General features: G+C 39.7%; 1 protein-coding gene across 1 annotated transcript in view; it reads right to left on the reverse strand.

Moving 5' to 3' along the window:
- adam12 (ADAM metallopeptidase domain 12) overlaps positions 1-21,660 on the reverse strand; it is a 195,970-nt gene that overhangs the window by 162,817 nt on the left and 11,493 nt on the right. The window contains exon 3 of the mRNA XM_034184356.1: positions 20,099-20,172. Within this exon, the coding sequence (XP_034040247.1) occupies positions 20,099-20,172 (74 nt within the window). The remainder of the gene's footprint in view (positions 1-20,098; positions 20,173-21,660) is intronic.

The raw sequence follows: 21,660 nt of genomic DNA on the forward strand, positions 1-21,660 counted from the left end.
CCCCGTAGAGACGGTGCCTGCTCCCAGACTACCAATAACCAGCAAAAATCTATTTAAGCATAAAAATTCAAAAAGAAAAAATAATATAGCACCTTCAACTGCACCACAGACTAAAACAGTTAAATGTGGTCTATTAAACATTAGGTCTCTCTCTTCTAAGTCCCTGTTGGTAAATGATATAATAATTGATCAACATATTGATTTATTCTGCCTAACAGAAACCTGGTTACAGCAGGATGAATATGTTAGTTTAAATGAGTCAACACCCCCGAGTCACACTAACTGTCAGAATGCTCGTAGCACGGGCCGGGGCGGTGGATTAGCAGCAATCTTCCATTCCAGCTTATTAATTAATCAAAAACCCAGACAGAGCTTTAATTCATTTGAAAGCTTGTCTCTTAGTCTTGTCCATCCAAATTGGAAGTCCCAAAAACCAGTTTTATTTGTTATTATCTATCGTCCACCTGGTTGTTACTGTGAGTTTCTCTGTGAATTTTCAGACCTTTTGTCTGACTTAGTGCTTAGCTCAGATAAGATAATTATAGTGGGCGATTTTAACATCCACACAGATGCTGAGAATGACAGCCTCAACACTGCATTTAATCTATTATTAGACTCTATTGGCTTTGCTCAAAAAGTAAATGAGTCCACCCACCACTGTAATCATATCTTAGATCTTGTTCTGACTTATGGTATGGAAATAGAAGACTTAACAGTATTCCCTGAAAACTCCCTTCTGTCTGATCATTTCTTAATAACATTTACATTTACTCTGATGGACTACCCAGCAGTAGGGAATAAGTTTCATTACACTAGAAGTCTTTCAGAAAGCGCTGTAACTAGGTTTAAGGATATGATTCCTTCTTTATGTTCTCTAATGCCATATAACAACACAGTGCAGAGTAGCTACCTAAACTCTGTAAGGGAGATAGAGTATCTCGTCAATAGTTTTACATCCTCATTGAAGACAACTTTGGATGCTGTAGCTCCTCTGAAAAAGAGAGCTTTAAATCAGAAGTGTCTGACTCCGTGGTATAACTCTCAAACTTGTAGCTTAAAGCAGATAACCCGTAAGTTGGAGAGGAAATGGCGTCTCACTAATTTAGAAGATCTTCACTTAGCCTGGAAAAAGAGTCTGTTGCACTATAAAAAAGCCCTCCGTAAAGCTAGGACATCTTTCTACTCATCACTAATTGAAGAAAATAAGAACAACCCCAGGTTTCTTTTCAGCACTGTAGCCAGGCTGACAAAGAGTCAGAGCTCTATTGAGCTGAGTATTCCATTAACTTTAACTAGTAATGACTTCATGACTTTCTTTGCTAACAAAATTTTAACTATTAGAGAAAAAATTACTCATAACCATCCCAAAGACGTATCGTTATCTTTGGCTGCTTTCAGTGATGCCAGTATTTGGTTAGACTCTTTCTCTCCGATTGTTCTGTCTGAGTTATTTTCATTAGTTACTTCATCCAAACCATCAACATGTTTATTAGACCCCATTCCTACCAGGCTGCTCAAGGAAGCCCTACCATTATTAATGCTTCGATCTTAAATATGATCAATCTATCTTTGTTAGTTGGCTATGTACCACAGGCTTTTAAGGTGGCAGTAATTAAACCATTACTTAAAAAGCCATCACTTGACCCAGCTATCTTAGCTAATTATAGGCCAATCTCCAACCTTCCTTTTCTCTCAAAAATTCTTGAAAGGGTAGTTGTAAAACAGCTAACTGATCATCTGCAGAGGAATGGTCTATTTGAAGAGTTTCAGTCAGGTTTTAGAATTCATCATAGTACAGAAACAGCATTAGTGAAGGTTACAAATGATCTTCTTATGGCCTCGGACAGTGGACTCATCTCTGTGCTTGTTCTGTTAGACCTCAGTGCTGCTTTTGATACTGTTGACCATAAAACTTTATTACAGAGATTAGAGCATGCCATAGGTATTAAAGGCACTGCGCTGCGGTGGTTTGAATCATATTTGTCTACTAGATTACAATTTGTTCATTTAAATGGGGAATCTTCTTCACAGACTAAAGTTAATTATGGAGTTCCACAAGGTTCTGTGCTAGGACCAATTTTATTCACTTTATATATGCTTCCCTTAGGCAGTATTATTAGACGGTATTGCTTAAATTTTCATTGTTACGCAGATGATACCCAGCTTTATCTATCCATGAAGCCAGAGGACACACACCAATTAGCTAAACTGCAGGATTGTCTTACAGACATAAAGACATGGATGACCTCTAATTTCCTGCTTTTAAACTCAGATATAACTGAAGTTATTGTACTTGGCCCCACAAATCTTAGAAACATGGTGTCTAACCAGATCCTTACTCTGGATGGCATTACCCTGACCTCTAGTAATACTGTGAGAAATCTTGGAGTCATTTTTGATCAGGATATGTCATTCAAAGCGCATATTAAACAAATATGTAGGACTGCTTTTTTGCATTTACGCAATATCTCTAAAATCAGAAAGGTCTTGTCTCAGAGTGATGCTGAAAAACTAATTCATGCATTTATTTCCTCTAGGCTGGACTATTGTAATTCATTATTATCAGGTTGTCCTAAAAGTTCCCTAAAAAGCCTTCAGTTAATTCAAAATGCTGCAGCTAGAGTACTGACGGGGACTAGAAGGAGAGAGCATATCTCACCCATATTGGCCTCTCTTCATTGGCTTCCTGTTAATTCTAGAATAGAATTTAAAATTCTTCTTCTTACTTATAAGGTTTTGAATAATCAGGTCCCATCTTATCTTAGGGACCTCGTAGTACCATATCACCCCAATAGAGCGCTTCGCTCTCAGACTGCAGGCTTACCTGTAGTTCCTAGGGTTTGTAAGAGTAGAATGGGAGGCAGAGCCTTCAGCTTTCAGGCTCCTCTCCTGTGGAACCAGCTCCCAATTCAGATCAGGGAGACAGACACCCTCTCTACTTTTAAGATTAGGCTTAAAACTTTCCTTTTTGCTAAAGCTTATAGTTAGGGCTGGATCAGGTGACCCTGAACCATCCCTTAGTTATGCTGCTATAGACGTAGACTGCTGGGGGGTTCCCATGATGCACTGTTTCTTTCTCTTTTTGCTCTGTATGCACCACTCTGCATTTAATCATTAGTGATCGATCTCTGCTCCCCTCCACAGCATGTCTTTTTCCTGGTTCTCTCCCTCAGCCCCAACCAGTCCCAGCAGAAGACTGCCCCTCCCTGAGCCTGGTTCTGCTGGAGGTTTCTTCCTGTTAAAAGGGAGTTTTTCCTTCCCACTGTAGCCAAGTGCTTGCTCACAGGGGGTCGTTTTGACCGTTGGGGTTTTACATCATTATTGTGTGGCCTTGCCTTACAATATAAAGCGCCTTGGGGCAACTGTCTGTTGTGATTTGGCGCTATATAAAAAAAATTGATTGATTGATTGAACATAAAGCACACACTTTATTATCAATCAAAAGTAAATGATTCACTTTATTTCTAAAACACCTCACCCTTTGGCTTGGTCAAAAGATGTGGCTTACAAGTGATTCTCCTCAGAGAGCTGTGAGTCTGAAAAATCAATTACACACAGAGAGAGAGAGAGAGAGAGAGAGAGAGAGAGAGAGAGAGAGAGAGAGAGAGAGAGAGAGAGAGAGAGACAGAGAGAACAGTGATAAGGGATGAGGTTTAAAGAAGGGGGAAAGAAAACCCCTACAGGAGAGACGCTGAGCTGCCTTGGCTCAGATGCTTGGCTCAGATCCCACAGGTCACAACCATAACAGTCTAATCTTTTCTCCAAGCAACACCTAAGACTTTCCTCTCACTTGTTGTCTTTTCCCTTCTTGTCCTTCAAAAGTGGCGAACTTTCCCCAAGGGCACTTTGATTTAGCCGCAAACTCTTCAGACAACTAATTAAAGACAGCAGGAGACACAATGTGATTACCAAGTACTCTGAGCATTACAACAACTGAAACGACAATGTCAACAAGAAAAAAGGCAGAAATTTAACTAATCAGTATTACAACACGCACGGTGTGTATTGTTGGGTTAGTTGTCAAACACACACGGATGCACATAATGTGAAAGGCAGAGTGGAAGGAAAATTCTTAGGTAATTGGTCGTTTGGTCTTACAGTGAAGTGCGCGTGTTTGTGAGATAGGCATACACGCACACACACACACACACACACACACACACACACAAAATCACATATACTAACATTTCACAGGTCTGCAGCTAACAATTATTTTCATTATTAATTAATCTGTTGATTATTTTGGCTTAATCTATTAATTTTTTTGCTCAATAAAATGTCAGAAAAATGGTTAAAAATATCAGTTGCAGTTTCTCAAAGCCAAAAATGACACCCTTAAAGAAGGGCTAGCTGAAATATAATTATTATTTTTTTTATGATAAAACAGAAGAAAACATGCACTTGCCACTCTTCTTGAGTTTTTTGTTTTTGATAATTAATACAGCGATAAAATAAAAAATGATAAAGAACGCATTTGATTGGTCAGAAATTTTATAACATATGCGTGTGGAGACCAAACTCCCACCTTAATGTATCGATATTGAATTCTACGTGCAAGAGAGAGAGAATGTCAATAAGACAGACTGACCAAAGTTTTACAAAATTCAGGTGTGATCAGTGCAACTGTCACAAACAGCGTCTGTGTGTGGGTAGAGTTGGCTGGCTGTTTATATGCTTCTCTTATCTAAAAATACAGTCTGACTCACTTATTTATAGATGCATCCACTAATGTGTCGGTGATCCACAACTCCTCACTCGTCCCAATGAGAATGGGTTTGAAACCCAAAAACCTGTTGAAAGTGTCATGTAAAAAAGTTCATTTTTGCCTTACAGATAGCCTGCCTAAAACTTTTGCATCTAAACTCACTAACTCTGTATTAAAGATGCCTCTATGTAACCTTGGAGCTGAGAAAACACACCATCTCTGCCTGATGTCCTCCGTTTTTCCTCCCGAGCAGAAACTGTGATAACATTCATTGTTCAGCGAGAGTTTTCACGGGAAAAGCTGAGATGTATTCATGTGTATGTGTCTGCTTGCTGTGCCCCCACCCTAGCTGGTGTACAAAAGATCACTTTCAGAACTGCTGTGTGCACACACTTATTCAAAATCCTGCTATATTGATTTTGACTTTGCATGTGTCTTTAAGGCCTCAAATTAAATGCCTGTTACTTTAGACAACCTGTCAATTCGTCTGACTTTTCATTTCCACAAACAGCCACAGACAGTCTAAAGTCCTTTTTTGCCTCCACAAAAGACACTGCAGTCCCATTGTTAATTGACTGTATAAACGCGGGGCAAGCCTCAGTCAACCTGAAACCCATAAACAGGCTCCTGGTCAAGAAGATCAAAGCCAGCTGTTGCCGTGAGCACAGAGGCACCTGAGAACAGAGAAGTCTATGCAGAAGTGAGTTTCAACAGTAGACTATTTATTTATCAGTCTAGCTGAGGACATGATATGAATTCAAATATAAAGTCTTACCTTACCTGTTCATTTCACTGGGATTCATCAGCATAGCCTGACAAAAATATATCCACATAAGCGTCCTAATTTTGGACTATAATGTCTAAAAATAGTTCCTTGTCGGGGTGGAAGAAACATAGCATTTTAAAAGAAGTCCCTCTGTGTTTTTAGCCTGAACCAGAGACCACCAACGTTTTGTTCCACAACAAGAAAATTGACTTATTTTAAAACATGAAAGCATCACAGCACCTCATTCATTAATGTCACATTAGCGTTATCACAGCCATCAGTCGACTCTTCCTGCAATGAAAATAAATCCTATGATCCACCAAGACAAAAAAAAAAAAAAAAAAAAAAAAAAAAAAATGTTAAATTACTCTGTTCTGCATCCGTGTAAGAAGTGAAAGAGGTGCAGAGGCTTATGGCTTCCTGCTGTATTGTAAACACATTACCCCACATGGATATGTCACACTTCTGGTTTGAATGCATTGCCTCTAGCTACGATTTAGCTTTAGCTCTTTGGTTTACTGCAATAATTATTAATAGAAAATGGGAATTTTTAAATAACTGTAAAAATGAGTTTTATTCACTACTCAGAATGACACTATTATACAAAAAAAATTCCAAGAGGTCCCTTTTAAATGTCTTGTTTTGCCTATAACCCAAAGTTATCCAGTTTACTATCAAAAAGGAGTAAAGAAAACAGAAAATGTTCTCATTTAAGCAGCTGAAATAAGAGAACTGCCCTGCGGTAGACTGTCCAGGGTACATAGCCCGCCTCTCTCCCAATGACTACTGAGATAGGCTCCAGTCTCACCCTTAAATGGAATAAATGGGTTTCTAAAATCGATGGATGGATGGAGATCAAAGAATTTTGACATTTAAAAAAGAAACAATGACAAAATGAAAGATCAAAACAATTAATGAATTACCAAAATATATAGACAATTAAATTATTTGCCACCTATTTTGGTCATTCAATCACTGGTCAATCATTTAATCACTGCAGTTCTATCTGGGACCCAGGGTGGTTCCATAGAGTAGTGGATGGGGTGATGCTGCCAGACCTGTTCTGATTGTAGTATGCAGATGGCCTTAATTTTTCCAGTCTGCCTTTGTGTATTTTAAGTCCAAAATGGATGCAACATTTGTTTTTAACTTTGCAGACAATGGGGAAGACCACCAATGTTCACATACTTGGTTTTGACAAGCTTACTGCAAATCAAGTTCTCTGTAGGAGTGAGGGGGAACGTGCTACATAATGCTGAGTAGCAATCTACAAAGTGTTAGGAAGAAGTAGCATCGATCTCGTCATCCAACAGTATTCGGCTGTTGAAACGGAATTTAATTGGGAAATAGATTTTCTGACCAATTATACAGAGGATACACAGTGAAATAAAGTCCAATTAAAAAAAATCCTCTTTATAGACAGTTAGTCTTTAACCTTGTAATCATCTGTGAATTGATTGTGACAAGCAGAACAAAATACCTTGGCATCAAAAATAAAGAGACTTGGCACCAAAATGCAAGAGCACATGCTGGCACCAACAAACAGCCTGAGGTCCAAAATTCTCTGCTGGTGGCTTGGACGGGGTCTCAGGTTCCATGATGACAGAAGAGCTGCTCAAGGAAAACAGAAGCCAAAGAGCGTGGGAGGTGAGAGAAAGAGACGGCAAAAGAAAAGGGAGGAGAAAACCGTGGATACAGATGGAGCCATCGGGAGTATCACAAGTAGACCACAAACATACAATGAAGTGTTGCTGAAGTTTGTAGCATCCAGCAGTTTTCTAACCGCTTTCTGGCCATTCGATCAGTGCAGTTTTATTGAGACTGCATAGAAACCTATAATTACTGACTAGATAAAAGCCCATGTAACAAGCCTGATTGAGCATTAGAGCTGAGAGACATGCAGCATTGTCTGTTTCATATAAATGGTCTGTGGAGCGATACAGTAATGACAGATACAATGAAAGGACAAAAGAAACTTGGGATTTCTCTGTCTGAGACTGTAATCATTGAGCAGATAGGGTAATAATACGTCTTTGCTGTGGTACCACATATTGAGCGAGTTCATGGCATTGTCTGGTGTTTTAATGAAATGGAGTGCATCTTCTTTCTCACAGAAAACACCCTTAGGATGTTGCTATGGGGATTTTGTCACTAACATAATGATGTTGTTTAGATGTGGCCATGTGCTTCAAAAAAGCTCTGTTCCCTTTTCTTTCCTGCCATAAAAGAATGAAAGGAAATGTTGTCATTGGGAAAAGACTGGCTTTCTGCAGAGACTTTGTTGAGTATGAATGAATGCATCTAACACATTGTGTGTCACCAAGTAGAAAAACAACCAAAAAAAAAAAAAGGGCCCTTGTATCTGTTGGTGTTTTAATTTTCCTTTCAACAGCATAAATAAAACAATCACAAAAAGGAAATCATTTGAATTTCACTTGAACATCCCAAAAGAATTTGCTGTCTTCACTTATGGGGATGACTGAACGAATAAAGACGATGTGGTTGCTCAAAATATTAGCTATCTGGGGGTGTAGGCCTCAAAGTTTTAAGTGATTCGAGCATAACAGATAGTGTCAATGTTACATCTCATCAACAGATCACTGCCCACCAAATCATTGTTAGTTAGTGATCCGGTGTTGGAATATGAGGTAGATATGATTGATTTGTGTGAGACATAGCTGAAGCCAGATTGCTGCATGCCATTAATTGAGACTTCCCAAAAGGCTTTTCCCACTTCCATGTTTTTTGAGATGCATGGCTATGTGAAGAAGTGGCTGAAAAATCCATGATGATAAATGCAGCAGTCACCAAAACACACAATCAGAAGATGGTGAGTCCAAATGGCAAGTCCAAATGGCAACAGTCAGAGAAAAATGTATCGTAGATCTAAAACTGGCTCTTTCCAATTTAGAACAGCGCTGTACCGTATTTTCTGCACCATAAGGCGCACCGGATTATAAGGCGTGCCCTCAATTAGCGGGTACTTAACCCTTACAAAAGGCGCACGGGATTATAAAGCACGACCTCAATTAGCGGGTACTTAACCCTTACAAAAGGCGCACGCTAAAACATATAGTCTACAAAAAAAAAAAAAAAAAAAAAAAAGATCACAGAAGCAAAACGGTGAGTTTATTTAAACTGTTTAACAACTCTGAACTACCGGTATTTAACAATATGGTACTCACATTATTTTTTTATTATGGTTCTGTCACAAATCCATCGAAGTCTTCATCTTCTGAGTCTGAAATGAACAGCTGGTCTTCTAGCTGTGGCCACCTCGCTTTGTTTCTGCGGAAACTCCGCAGCTGCTCTATTCCCATGAACAACCGCGTAACTGATAGCCTGCAGTTTGAATTGTGCCTCGTAAGCATGTCTCTTCGCTGGCGCCATTTTCGGGGGTCCTTAGACAAACAAATGTTTTGCAGGATACCTGTAGTATACGGTAACTACCGGAGGAGTGGCGGAGGTAAGTGTACGTAACACGGACTCACGGACTCTTCTCTGATTGGTTTATCGCTGGCAGCGTACGTACTCTACGCTACCAGCATACGTACTTTACGTACGAGGTATCTTATAAAACTAACCGGCAGTTTTATTAAAAAAAAAAAAATATGGATTTGATTGACATGCGATTACACCAATCATGCTTGAACCCTCGTGCGCATGCGTGAGTTTTTTCACGCATGTCGGTGACGTCATTTCCCTGTGGGCAGGCTAGAGTGAGATGTGGTCCCGCCCTCTCGGCTGAATTCCTTTGTTTCACACGCTGCTCGAGACGGCGCACGTTGCTTTATCAAACTTTTTTCTGGACCTGTGAGGAATATCCGAGTGGACACTATTCGAGAAATTCAGCTGGTTTTCAGTGAAAAGTTTAACGGCTGATGAGAGATTATGGGGTGTTTCTGTCGCTGTAAGGACTTCCCACGGAGCGGGACGTCCTGCAGTGCTTCCAGGCGCCGTCGTCGGCCTGTTTCAAGCTGAAATCATCCTAATTTAAGGCTCTGTTGACCCAGGACGTCGTGAGAGAACAGAGAAGATTCAGAAGAGGCCGGCATGAGGACTTTATGCGGACATTCCACTGTTTAAGGACATTTTTAATGAAAGACGTGTGCGCAAATTCGCAGAGTCGTTTCCGTGACGACTCGGTAAATCTGTGTGCGCCGCGACAGGAAAAACACCTCCGTGTTGAAAACCATTTGTAAAATTCAGGCGGCTTTTGATGGCTTTCAACAAGTGAGTAACTGAGAAATTGTTTAACAGCTTGGGCATGTTCCAACTTGTCCGTTAAGGTTTCCAACGGAGGTGTTTTTCCTGTCGCGACCCCCCCTGGTCGGGTCCGGCCCGACATGCGACTCTGCCCGCACGTTCTTTCATTACAAAATGTCCGTTAACAATGGAATGTACGAATAAACTCCTCATGCCGACTTCTTCTGAAAGTTCTCTGTTCTCTGACAACTTACTGGGTCAACAGAGCCTGAAATGTGGAAGTTTTCAACTTGAAACGGCGAGACGCTGCCGCCTCGAAGCGCAGATCGCCGTCAGGCGCCGTGGGCCGTCCTTACGGCGACACTACCAGACCAAAATCTCTCATCACCCGTTAAAATTTTTACTGAAAACCAGCTGAATTTATCGAATGGTGTCCACTCAGTTGTGCGTTACAGTGTTGAAAAAATTTTGATCAAACAAAGCAGCAGTCTCTGAGCCATTCCTAAACAATGAAGAAAAAAAAAAAAAAAAAAAAAAAAATCGACGAGAGGGTGGGCGACTCCTCACTCAAAGACTGCCCACAGGCAAATGACGTAACCGACAGGCGTGAAAAAACTCTCGCATGCCCACGAGGGTTCAAGCATGTCTGATGTAATCAAACGTGATTCAAATCCATATGGTTTTTGAAAAAAATAATAAGGTCGGATACTTTTCTAATAGACCTCGTATTACGTAATGTTCTCCGATTGGTTTATCGCTGCCAGGGTACGTACTCTACGCTGCTAGCGTACGTACTTTACGTATTACATCCTTGTGTCAGCGGGAAATGGTCCGATATTCCGACGGTCAAAGACAACATCGGTCGTTTTTACAGATTTTGGAATTCAGTGCGCACATAAGGCGCACCGGATTATAGGGAGCACGGCCGATTTTTGTGAAAATTTAAGGCTTTTAGGTGCGCTTGATGGTGCAGAAAATACGGTAATTAATAATAATAAAAATGATAACAGTAAAAATAATAACAATATTAACCTGTGTGTTGCCTGTGGGGATCCACGGGCTCTAGATTGGGCAGTGTTTAGAAAATAGGTAGCTCACATTTTTTCAAGGGTGGTAATAAATTATGCAAAGTTTCTATAATGAGTTGGAATGGCGTGTGAGTCCATAATGTTTTTGGACCCTTAAACCTCAAAAATTTTTTAGACATTACATCATTTTTTAATTTACTGTCTTAATGTATTTATAAATAGTTTAGGTTATCATATACACACCATAATAATAATAATAATAATAATAATAATTATTATTATCATCAGTATCATTATTATTATTGTTACTTCTACACTCAACAAAAATATAAATGCAACACTTTTGGTTTTGCTCCCATTTTGTATGAGATGAACTCAAAGATCTAAAACTTTTTCCACATACACAATATCACCATTTCCCTCAAATATTGTTCACAAACCAGTCTAAATCTGTGATAGTGAGCACTTCTCCTTTGCTGAGATAATCCATCCCACCTCACAGGTGTGCCATATCAAGATGCTGATTAGACACCATGATTATTGCACAGGTGTGCCTTAGACTGCCCACAATAAAAGGACACTCTGAAAGGTGCCGTTTTGTTTTATTGGGGGGGATACCAGTCAGTATCTGGTGTGACCACCATTTGCCTCATGCAGTGCAACACATCTCCTTCGCATAGAGTTGATCAGGTTGCCAACTGTGGCCTGTGGAATGTTGGTCCACTCTTCAATGGCTGTGCGAAGTTGCTGGATATTGGCAGGAACTGGTACACGCTGTCGTATACGCCGGTCCAGAGCATCCCAAACATGCTCAATGGGTGACATGTCCGGTGAGTATGCCGGCCATGCAAGAACTGGGACATTTTCAGCTTCCAAGAATTGTGTACAGATCCTTGCAACATGGGGCCGTGCATTATCCTGCTACAACATGAGGTGATGTTCTTGGATGTATGGCACAACAATGGGCCTCAAGAGCTCGTCATGGTATCTCTGTGCATTCAAAATGCCATCAATAAAATGCACCTGTGTTCTTCGTCCATAACAGACGCCTTACCATACCCTAACCCCACTGCCACCATGGGCCACTCGATCCACAACACTGACATCAGAAAACCGCTCATCCACACGACGCCACACACACTGTCTGCCATCTGCCCTGAACAGTGTGAACCGGGATTCATCCATGAAGAGAACACCTCTCCAACGTGCCAAATGCCAGCGAATGTGAGCATTTGCCCACTCTAGTCGGTTACGACGATGAACTGGAGTCAGGTCGAGACCCCGATGAGGACGACGAGCACGCAGATGAGCTTCCCTGAGACGGTTTCTGACAGTTTGTGCAGAAATTCTTTGGTTATGCAAACCGATTGTTTCAGCAGCTGTCCGAGTGGCTGGTCTCAGACGATCTTGGAGGTGAACATGCTGGATGTGGAGGTCCTGGGCTGGTGTGGTTACACGTGGTCTGTGGTTGTGAGGCTGGTTGGATGTACTGCCGAATTCTCTGAAACGCCTTTGGAGACGGCTTATGGTAGAGAAATGAACATTCAATACACAAGCAACAGCTCTGGTTGACATTCCTGCTGTCAGCATGCCAATTGCACGCTCTCTCAAATCTTGCGACATCTGTGGCATTGTGCTGTGTGATAAAACTGCACCTTTCAGAGTGGCCTTTTATTGTGGGCAGTCTAAGGCACACCTGTGCACTAATCATGGTGTCTAATCAGCATCTTGATATGGCACACCTGTGAGGTGGGATGGATTATCTCAGCAAAGGAGAAGTGCTCACTATCACAGATTTAGACTGGTTTGTGAACAATATTTGAGGGAAATGGTGATATTGTGTATGTGGAAAAAGTTTTAGATCTTTGAGTTCATCTCATACGAAATGGGAGCAAAACCAAAAGTGTTGCGTTTATATTTTTGTTGAGTATATTTCATCATTTAGTTTTTAAATGGACCACAGTGGAAATGGAAACACAAGAAAGTGTTTTCACTTTCTTGTGTCATCCATGTATATTTAATTTATTTACAATATTATGTACTTAGATTGAATTTACTAAATACAATCACGCATGCACGCATGCACGCATGCGCTCACTCACTCTTTTAGTCCTATCAACGTTCCATTTTGGCGATGTTCATCCTTGATCCAAAACACATAAGCATGCCAAATGACAAATGTCTGCAACACGTATGCCACCACAGATGTGTAAGTTGCCCATGCCATGGGCACTAACACACCCACATACCATCACAGATGCTGGCTTTTGAACTTTGCGCTGGTAAAAAGCTGGACAGTCTGTTTCCTCTTTTGTCCAGAGGACACAATGTCCATGATTTCCAAAAACAATTTAAAATGTGGACTCATCAGACCACAGCACACTTTTCCACTTTGCGTCTGTTCATTTCAAATGAGCGTGGGCAGCGTTTCAGGATGTTTTTGATGTATGGCTTTCGCTTTGCATGGTAGAGTTTTAACTTGCACTTGTAGATGTAGCAACGAACTGTGTTAACTGACAATGGTTTTCTGAAGTGTTCCTCAGCCCACATGGTAAGATCCGTTAAACAATGGTGTTGGTTTTTAATGCAATACCGCCTGAGGGATCAAAGGTTATGGGCATTCAATGTTGGTTTTCGGCCTTGCCACTTACGTGTAGGAAGTTCTCCAGATTCTCTGAATCTTCTGATTATATTATGGACTGTAAATGATGGAATCCCTAAATTCCTTGCAATTTAATGTTGAGAAACATTGTTCTTAAACTGTTGGACTGTTTTTTCATGCAGTTGTTCACAAAGCGGTGATCCTCACCCCATCTTTGCTTGTGAATGGCTGAGACTTTTGGGGATGTTCCTTTTATACCCAATCATGACACTCAGAGTGAGTGCTCCCAAATGCTTAAAAGTGTTTGGGAGCTCCCAAAAGTGTTGTTAGAAGGAAAGGTGATGTAACACAGTGGTAAACATACCACTGTCCCAGCTTTTTTGAAACATGTTGCAGGCATCCATTTCAAAATGAGCAAATATTTGCACAAAAACAGTATCAGTTTGAACATTAAATATCTTGTCTTTGTGGTGTATTCAATTGAATATAGGTTGAAGAGGATTTGGAAGTCGTATTCTATTTTTATTTACATTTTACATAACATCCCAACTTCATTGGAATTGGGGTTGTAATGCAGTGCTGCCTGAGGGATCGAAGGTCATGGGCATTCAATGTTGATTTTCAGACTTGCCACTTACATGCAGAAAGTTGCAAATATTTGCACAAAAACAGTTTATCAGTTTGAACATTAAATATCTTGTCTTTGTGGTGTATTCAAGTGAATATAGGATGAAGAGCATTTGCAAATCATTGTATTCCGTTTCTATTTACATTTCACACAACTTGGCGCACTTGGAATTGGGGTTGTAGTATAATAAAGCAAAAAGAGGACATTATAAGTAAAATATCCTCAGCTTCACAAGGCATGGCAGAACATTCTTTTGCATTATGAAATGGGTTTCTTTCACAGAATCTGTCTGTGACTGTGATGGGAGAAATAAAGAAAAAAAAATATTTTCTTCATCCATGACCAACAAGGATTGTGAAAGATCTCTGTATCTGTGCATATGTATGCATGCACATTTGAATAAAATGTACATACATACATACGTACATACAAGTGTTTCACAATAGTGTCACTGAACTCTTTTCTCAGTAATAATGTAGAATGCTCTGCACATCCATCCTTAATCATTTGAATCTGGCCAAATGTGCAACTGATCAACCCTATACATTAAATCAGCCCTTAATGGCAATGAACAAAATGTTAAATGTTATACATTATATACTGTACACCTGCTCTGAAAAGAAAAAAAAAACCCATGGCAAGCAAGTGATAAAATAAAATTCTCAACCATGTTATAAAACAAACATGCATACAGTGGGAGAAATAAGTATTTGATCCACTGTCAATTTTGCAGGTTTTTCCACCTACAAAGAATGGAGAGGTCTCTAATTTTTATCGTAGTTACACTTTAACTATGAGAGGCAGAATCTAAAAAAAAAAAAAAAAAAAAAAAAAATCCAGAAAATCAGATTGTATGATTTTTAAATAATTAATTTGCATTTTATTGCATGAAATAAGTATTTGATCCCCAGCAAGAATTCTGGCTCTCACAGACCTGTTAATTTTTCTTTTAGAAGCCCTCCTATTCTGCACTCTTTACCTGTATTAATTGCAACTGTTTGAACTTGTTACCTGTATAAAAGACACCTGTCCACACACACAATCAATTATTCTATTGGTGGTATTCACAAAAAGCAGAATAAATCTACCAAAATCAAATTCAAGGTAATATAAGCTGCAGTACATAAAGCAGTTACAGTACATATAGTAGATACAGTACATCAAATAGACAGGGGGCTCAAAGACCATGTCTCATTTCCAGAACCAGTTTTTTCCTCAACTTTTTTTTTAAATTAGGATAAATAACAATTTTGAATGGGCTAAAATATGCATGTTTTAGCCCATTCTAAAATACAGCACCTAACCATATATACAGTATATTTATTTAACCTCATTACCCACAGGTACATGCTGCTTGACCATGAATACAAATTTAATTGACTTAAATGATAAATGAAAATAGAAATAAATGGAAACATAAAAAAGTCATCTTCATATGTTAAAGAAAGTAGAAAATAATTCAGAATCCACATCTGGATCGAGCTCATCACTAAATTTTAATGACTTCATCTTGAGTTTGATCTACTGAATTTGTGGATATGTATAAATATAAACACACATTGACATATCTCAATACATTCTGGAAATACAATTTTCTTTTCAGTGGTAAATATATAACCCCAAATGAAAAACTAACAAACTTCCTAATTAATGTTTTCCCCTGAAAATATTCCATCTTGTATTGACATAAAACCATGCACAACAATGAACTTCTTCAGATTCCTGTCCACATGAGATTTTGCTGCTGCAAAGTTGTTTTGGCTCATGGCCAAACAGCTAACAAACAGAACGATATCAACAGGATCTAGTAGCATGTTTTTATTGGTGAGGTCTTGTGTTATTTTACACAAGTACTGGAACAGCTGTGCAGCTCTGCAGATGGACCAAATGAGCAAATGTTGTGTGCTCAGCTGAACGAAATAAAGTTACTTACAGATAGTCAATAGTGTATAATCTACAACAAGGAATCGATGTGTTTTCATGAGCTTAAGAGGAGCCCTTGATATCTACATGAAAGTGAGACCCTAATGGAGGCCACAGTGTTGCTTCACCATGGCGATACAGTAGCTCAAAAGGGACATATTTGCTCTACCTTTCACATACTGCAGAGCAGCCATAAGACTGAAGATAAACATATCCTGTGGCTGCGATCAGTGGCTGTTTCCCTACACACTGTCTACTAGTTGCTTGTGCAAGCTAACAAATTTGAGAACCCTCAATTTTGTGAAATAGAGGATCAGACATATTCTTATGTTCTTAGAAAAATTGTCTCATGCTTGAATGAACATTAAGCATGTTTTTGCAACCGACTTCTACAGATTACATTATTAATATTACTGGGATCAGCAGCAGAATGAAAAATATACAACGTAATCAGGGTAATGCTGCATTTTCTTTTAGTTCTAATTTTCATCAATAGAATAGTGATAGCCTGAAATCCTGAGACACAAGTCGAGGTTGGAGACCACCTGTTTGGTGAAATGATATCACAGGATACATCTGGCCAGACAGGGAACAAGCCAGATGGGACTGGCAGCCTAATACTAGGCCCCAGGCCGGTGACAGATGACTCACAGCTGACGCAGGGATCACTAAAGGTCACATGGGAAATTGGGGATTCCAAGGGTCAGGTAAGGCTTTCTAAACTGTGTGCAATTCCTGGACATTTTTGATTTTGTTTATCAAGTGCTTGGATGTATATAAGCAAAGACAACAAAGTGAAACCAACTGCTCTGGAAAATTATTCAGACAGGGAATTAAAAGTACCTCCAACAACACAAGCTGTTTTAATGAAGGTGTGCAACTTTGTGGAAACATCACCTGTTTTAAAAGGAAAATGTGATTCTTTTTGTCACTGACCAAAACAAGGGCTAACAACTACACTGTAAAAAACAATGAAGGGAGCCTTATGGCCCAGTCACACAGCAATTCCTGAACAAAGGGAAAAAAAAGCAAGAAAGTCACAATTCGTTGAGAAAAGGTAGACGAAAGAGCTTTATCACCGAACAGCCTGCAAAGCAAGAGCGCAAAAGGGACGAAAGAAGAACTAAACAAAAACGAAGCTAACGATCTCAACGCTTTAAACAAAACGCACCTGGAGCCACAGCTGGAGCAGTGTGTGTCTGCATCTCTGAGTTCCAGGACTCGGTGCTGGGATGGAGCTCATAGTGCCTGAGTCCTAGAGAAACTGCAAACAGAAGCTGTGGAGATCTGTGTGCACGTCGGTGGGACCACCTGCTTTGGTTCCTCGTCCAGAACAAAAGAGGGATCATTTCCTTCATCATCAGAATCCTCACTGTCTGACGACACACTGCGTGCTCTGTCTTGCTCCAATTTAAAAACAACAACAACAAAAAAACCCTCTGGTGTGCCGTGGTCACTGCTGTATCACTGTATTACGTTACTAAGCCATATACATATTGATTTATAACAGAAAACTGCCAAAAGGAGGAATAAATATAAGTGTAAAGATGATTGAATATATCAGAGCAGTAAACTGATCAGTCCGTGTGAACACTGCACATTGACTCCCCATGTGCGGTTATTCCATGAGCTGCAGCTGATTCACAACATGAATTCTGCCTTCCAGAACAGCTCTTATATAAACATTTGAATTATCTACCTGTTGCCACATGTACAGAAGGGCTGGATTGTCATTCCTACACTCATATTGTTATATTTAATAAAAAATAATAAACATGCACGTTGCTGCGTTCAGGTACTGTCAGAAATTACACAACGTTTTTGTTGTTTCAAATTCAGCAGTTGCCTGTGGCAAAATAATGAATTCTTCCCTATATAAGTTGCCTGAGCCTAGTGAAGCTGACTCCCCAATCCAGATTAAAAAAAACAAAAAACAAAAACAAAACAAGAAAGCAGGCTGAGTTTGCCCTGTAATTTCAGACGGTACATGAACACAGCATCAGCGGCAGTGCTCAAAAGCAGCTTCTGCACTGTGTGAAAACATTGAGCTGGTCGAACGAAGTCAAACTAAACACTAACGTTACAAAAACTAAGCAAACGATTAAAAAACATCAAGAATGACAGCAAAACGAAACACGGACGAACTGAGGTTTTCATTGCCCTTCATTAAAATTTTTCAACACTTTAAAATCCTGAAGAAGCACCAGCTGCAGGAACGAAGCTACGCGAAGGTTAAAGAATGCCAACGAAAGTCAACAAAAGTCCAGATTTCTTGTTTCGTTAGGGCTTCGTTGCCCTTCGTTAAGTGTCATGTGACTGGGCCATTAGCTGCAAATGTGAAGAAGCCCTCCTGTGAAATCAAATAATTATTATTTAAAAGAAAAACACCTCACAGTAACTACTTGATCTTTTTCTATCTATTTGTGTTCAAAATCAATGCATGTTATAGAACTTTACACGAAACAAGTTTTGAGCAGTGGCCTTCATGCCCACTAGACCTCAGCTTCAGAAATAAAATGTGACAAATTACAACTGACATGAAACTTTAAAAGTACACATATTTTGAAAGACAGAAACAGAAGGAAGAAGTGGCTACTTCAGCAACAGGAACAAAATCCTTCCCATGGGGTTGTGTGGGGTGTGAGTGCTATTTGAGATTTACTCTAGAAGGCATCTGCTGTTGAACAAACAGAAAACATCCCTTTATTTCTCTGATGAAGTACATTTTGGTGTGGACAGTCTTTCCCCATTCTCTTCACACCTCACTGGATCTTCTCTTTTTGCCTTTGCAATTAAATTAATTCAAATTACTTTCTGCAAAGTTGTGTGGAGATATGACTATTTGTTTTCGAACGTAACTGTTGTTAAAGTAACCATGTCATTCAGTGTACGTCTGTGCAGAAAGTGTTCTGTCTCGCTCACTGACAACCACATCTGCTTCAAATCAATCATTCATCACAGCTACTAAGTGTGCAGCAGGTGTAAGACATCAATGCAATATTACATAATCAAAAAGCCACTTTTTTTGATGAATGTGGTGCATCAGTTTGTCCTCATTATTTGCCCTTTTATTTTGACGAGTTACAAGAGGACAACCCTGAGTTGTTGTTAACACATGAGGAGAGATGGACTATCCCACAAAGTTGTCTACACATGTACTGTCCATGTCATGTGCTTGCCAGGGCAGGGAATTTGAACACTTAAAGCATTCTTCTGAACCAACATCCATCTCTTCACTCAAGACATTTTACAGGGTTCATGCATAGGCTTTCCTAAAGCTTAGGAATTACACGTATTCCTTAGTTTGGGATGGAGAGTACTCAGTCCCTTGTATTGACAACTGGTATTCTCTCACAGGAAAACAAGATGCTCAAGTCAGCCCAAGTGTAATCACTGTTAATGATTTTGATGGATGAGGTGACATAAGACTGGGGAGGAGCATGTCAGCTGTGGTAAGTAGGATAAGTGAGAATGCATCAATATTAGTGCTTGTCTGTACAACTACAATTTTCTACATTTCTGAACTCTGGCTAAGGTTTTACAGCCTGCTGTCTCACTTGTATTTGCTCCAGTTAACTGTGATGGGATCAGCCCAGAACTGGACCAACATCATCATTCTTATGTCAATATCTGTATCCCACAGCTGCTGAGCAAAATGTTGTGTTTCCACATTCTCTGAATGAGAAATACAGGCAGAAACCAGACCTGTGTCAGCGATGTCATCCTTCTTGTCCGACTGTAAATTTTGCACAACATACACCTTGGCCTTTCATTACTCTTTCTTTTTGCAATTTTTCTGGGAAGCATTCTATGCACCAATGCGTGTGTATCTACATATAACCTCCAAACAAGACCCACCCCTCATTTCACAGTCCAGTGTGTTATTTTTCACATTCTGGAAGGGAGTGGGGTGATGAGAGAAGAAGAAAAACAAAAACTGGGGTATAATAAACATGCCCTCGATGCTCAAATCAGCCTTATTCTTTATCAGCTTTCATCTCCCATCCCTTCAGAAGGAGCGAACCATAGAACAGCCTTATCACTAGGGGACATATCATTTTCTCCTTCTTTGAATGCACAGTTTTCATATCCCAAAAACCACTCCTCTCCCATAGACAATAAAACTCAGCAGGTTATAGTTCTCTCTGTATGGCTGACATAAGAAACATTCAGTTTAATGTGTCCTGGTGTGCACAATGAGTATGAAAAGAAAAATGTAGTGAATCATGGAAAAACTCACTCATTTTTCTCCAGCAACAGGAGCAGCTGTTCACCTTCTGCATGTACCAGCAAATGGAGTGAAGCAGGATAACTCTGAAACACAAAAAAGATGACAGAAGTGCTGAGGTGGTGCCCATATTTCACCCACCCTGCCGGTGGATCAACATTTGTGGGAGTTGTTCTTTGACATCCAGGCCACATTAAAAATCAGGACATGGCAAACACACAATAGTCTTGGGGAACGAGAAGAGAGCGTCCACATCCTACTTTTTCCAGATCTGTGCATGACAAAAAAAACAACAAAAAAACAAAACATCAACACTATTTTTATATGAGAATCTCTTTACATTTGTGCTGCATGGAGCACAATAGTCTGTGAAAATAAACAAGTTCCTTCCAATAAACCTATAAAATAAATAACATACTTTCAAGGCATCATAAAACCGGCTGTTATATTTTTTGTACAGACTGATAAATTTTGAAGAATGTTAGTACTAAATAATAGTCAGTTTGATCAGTTTTCATACGCAGGATTAACAATGTTGATTTATGTCTGCAAAAAAAAAAAAAATCTATGAGAACCTACAGTATGATACAAGAGATTCTTAAAGCTACACTGTGCAGGATTTAGTGGTATTTATTAGCATTAATAACGATGTGTTTTTTAGTGTATAATTACTTGCAACAAAGCATCAATGTGTTTTCATGAGCCTGTGACCTTCAACTTTAATAAGATTCCCAGCACCTGCACTGGACACAGCCACACAGCCTGACAGAGCCACCTCCAAATTTTACTGTAGGCAGCAAGCGTTTCTCTTGTAATGCTGTGTTCTTTTTCAGCCATGCAAAACTAAACTTTAGTTTCATCAGTCCACAGCACCTTATACCAAAATGAAGCTGGCTTGTCCAAATGTGCTTTAGCATACCTCAAGCGACTGTTTGTGGCATGTACGCAGAAAAGGCTTCTTCTGCATTACAGCATCATACAGCATCTCTTTGTGCAAAGTGTGCTGTATAGTTGAACGAAGCACAGAGACACTATCTGCAATAACATCATGTTGTAGGTCTTTGGAGCAGGTCTGTTGGTTGACTATGACTGTTCTCACCTCCTCTCCTTCGCTTCAGCTTATATGAGATTTTTCTTGGCCTGCCACTTTGGGCCTTAACTAGTACTGTGCCTGTGGACTCCCATTTCCTCACTATGTTCCTCACAGTGGAAACTGTCAGCTGAAACCTCTGAGATAGCTTTTTGTATTCTTCCCCTAAACCATGATGTTGAACAATCTTTGTTTTCAGGTCATTTGAGAGTTGTTTAGAGGCTTCCATGGTGCCACTTATTAGAAGAGATGCAAAGAGGAGAAACATTTGTAAATGGCCATCTTAAATACCCTTTCTCATGACTGGATTCACCTGTGTATGGAGTTCAAGGGTCAATGAGCGTCCAAACCAATTTTGTGTTTCAATAATTAGTGCTAAATGTATTCAAATCAATAAAATAACAAGGGTGCCCAAATTCATGCACCTGCCTAATTTTAGTTAAATTATTGAGCACTTTCTGTAAATACTAGAAACTTCATTTCA

This window comes from Thalassophryne amazonica, chromosome 13 (genome assembly GCF_902500255.1).
Source record: "Thalassophryne amazonica chromosome 13, fThaAma1.1, whole genome shotgun sequence".
Taxonomy (NCBI): Eukaryota; Metazoa; Chordata; class Actinopteri; order Batrachoidiformes; family Batrachoididae; genus Thalassophryne; species Thalassophryne amazonica.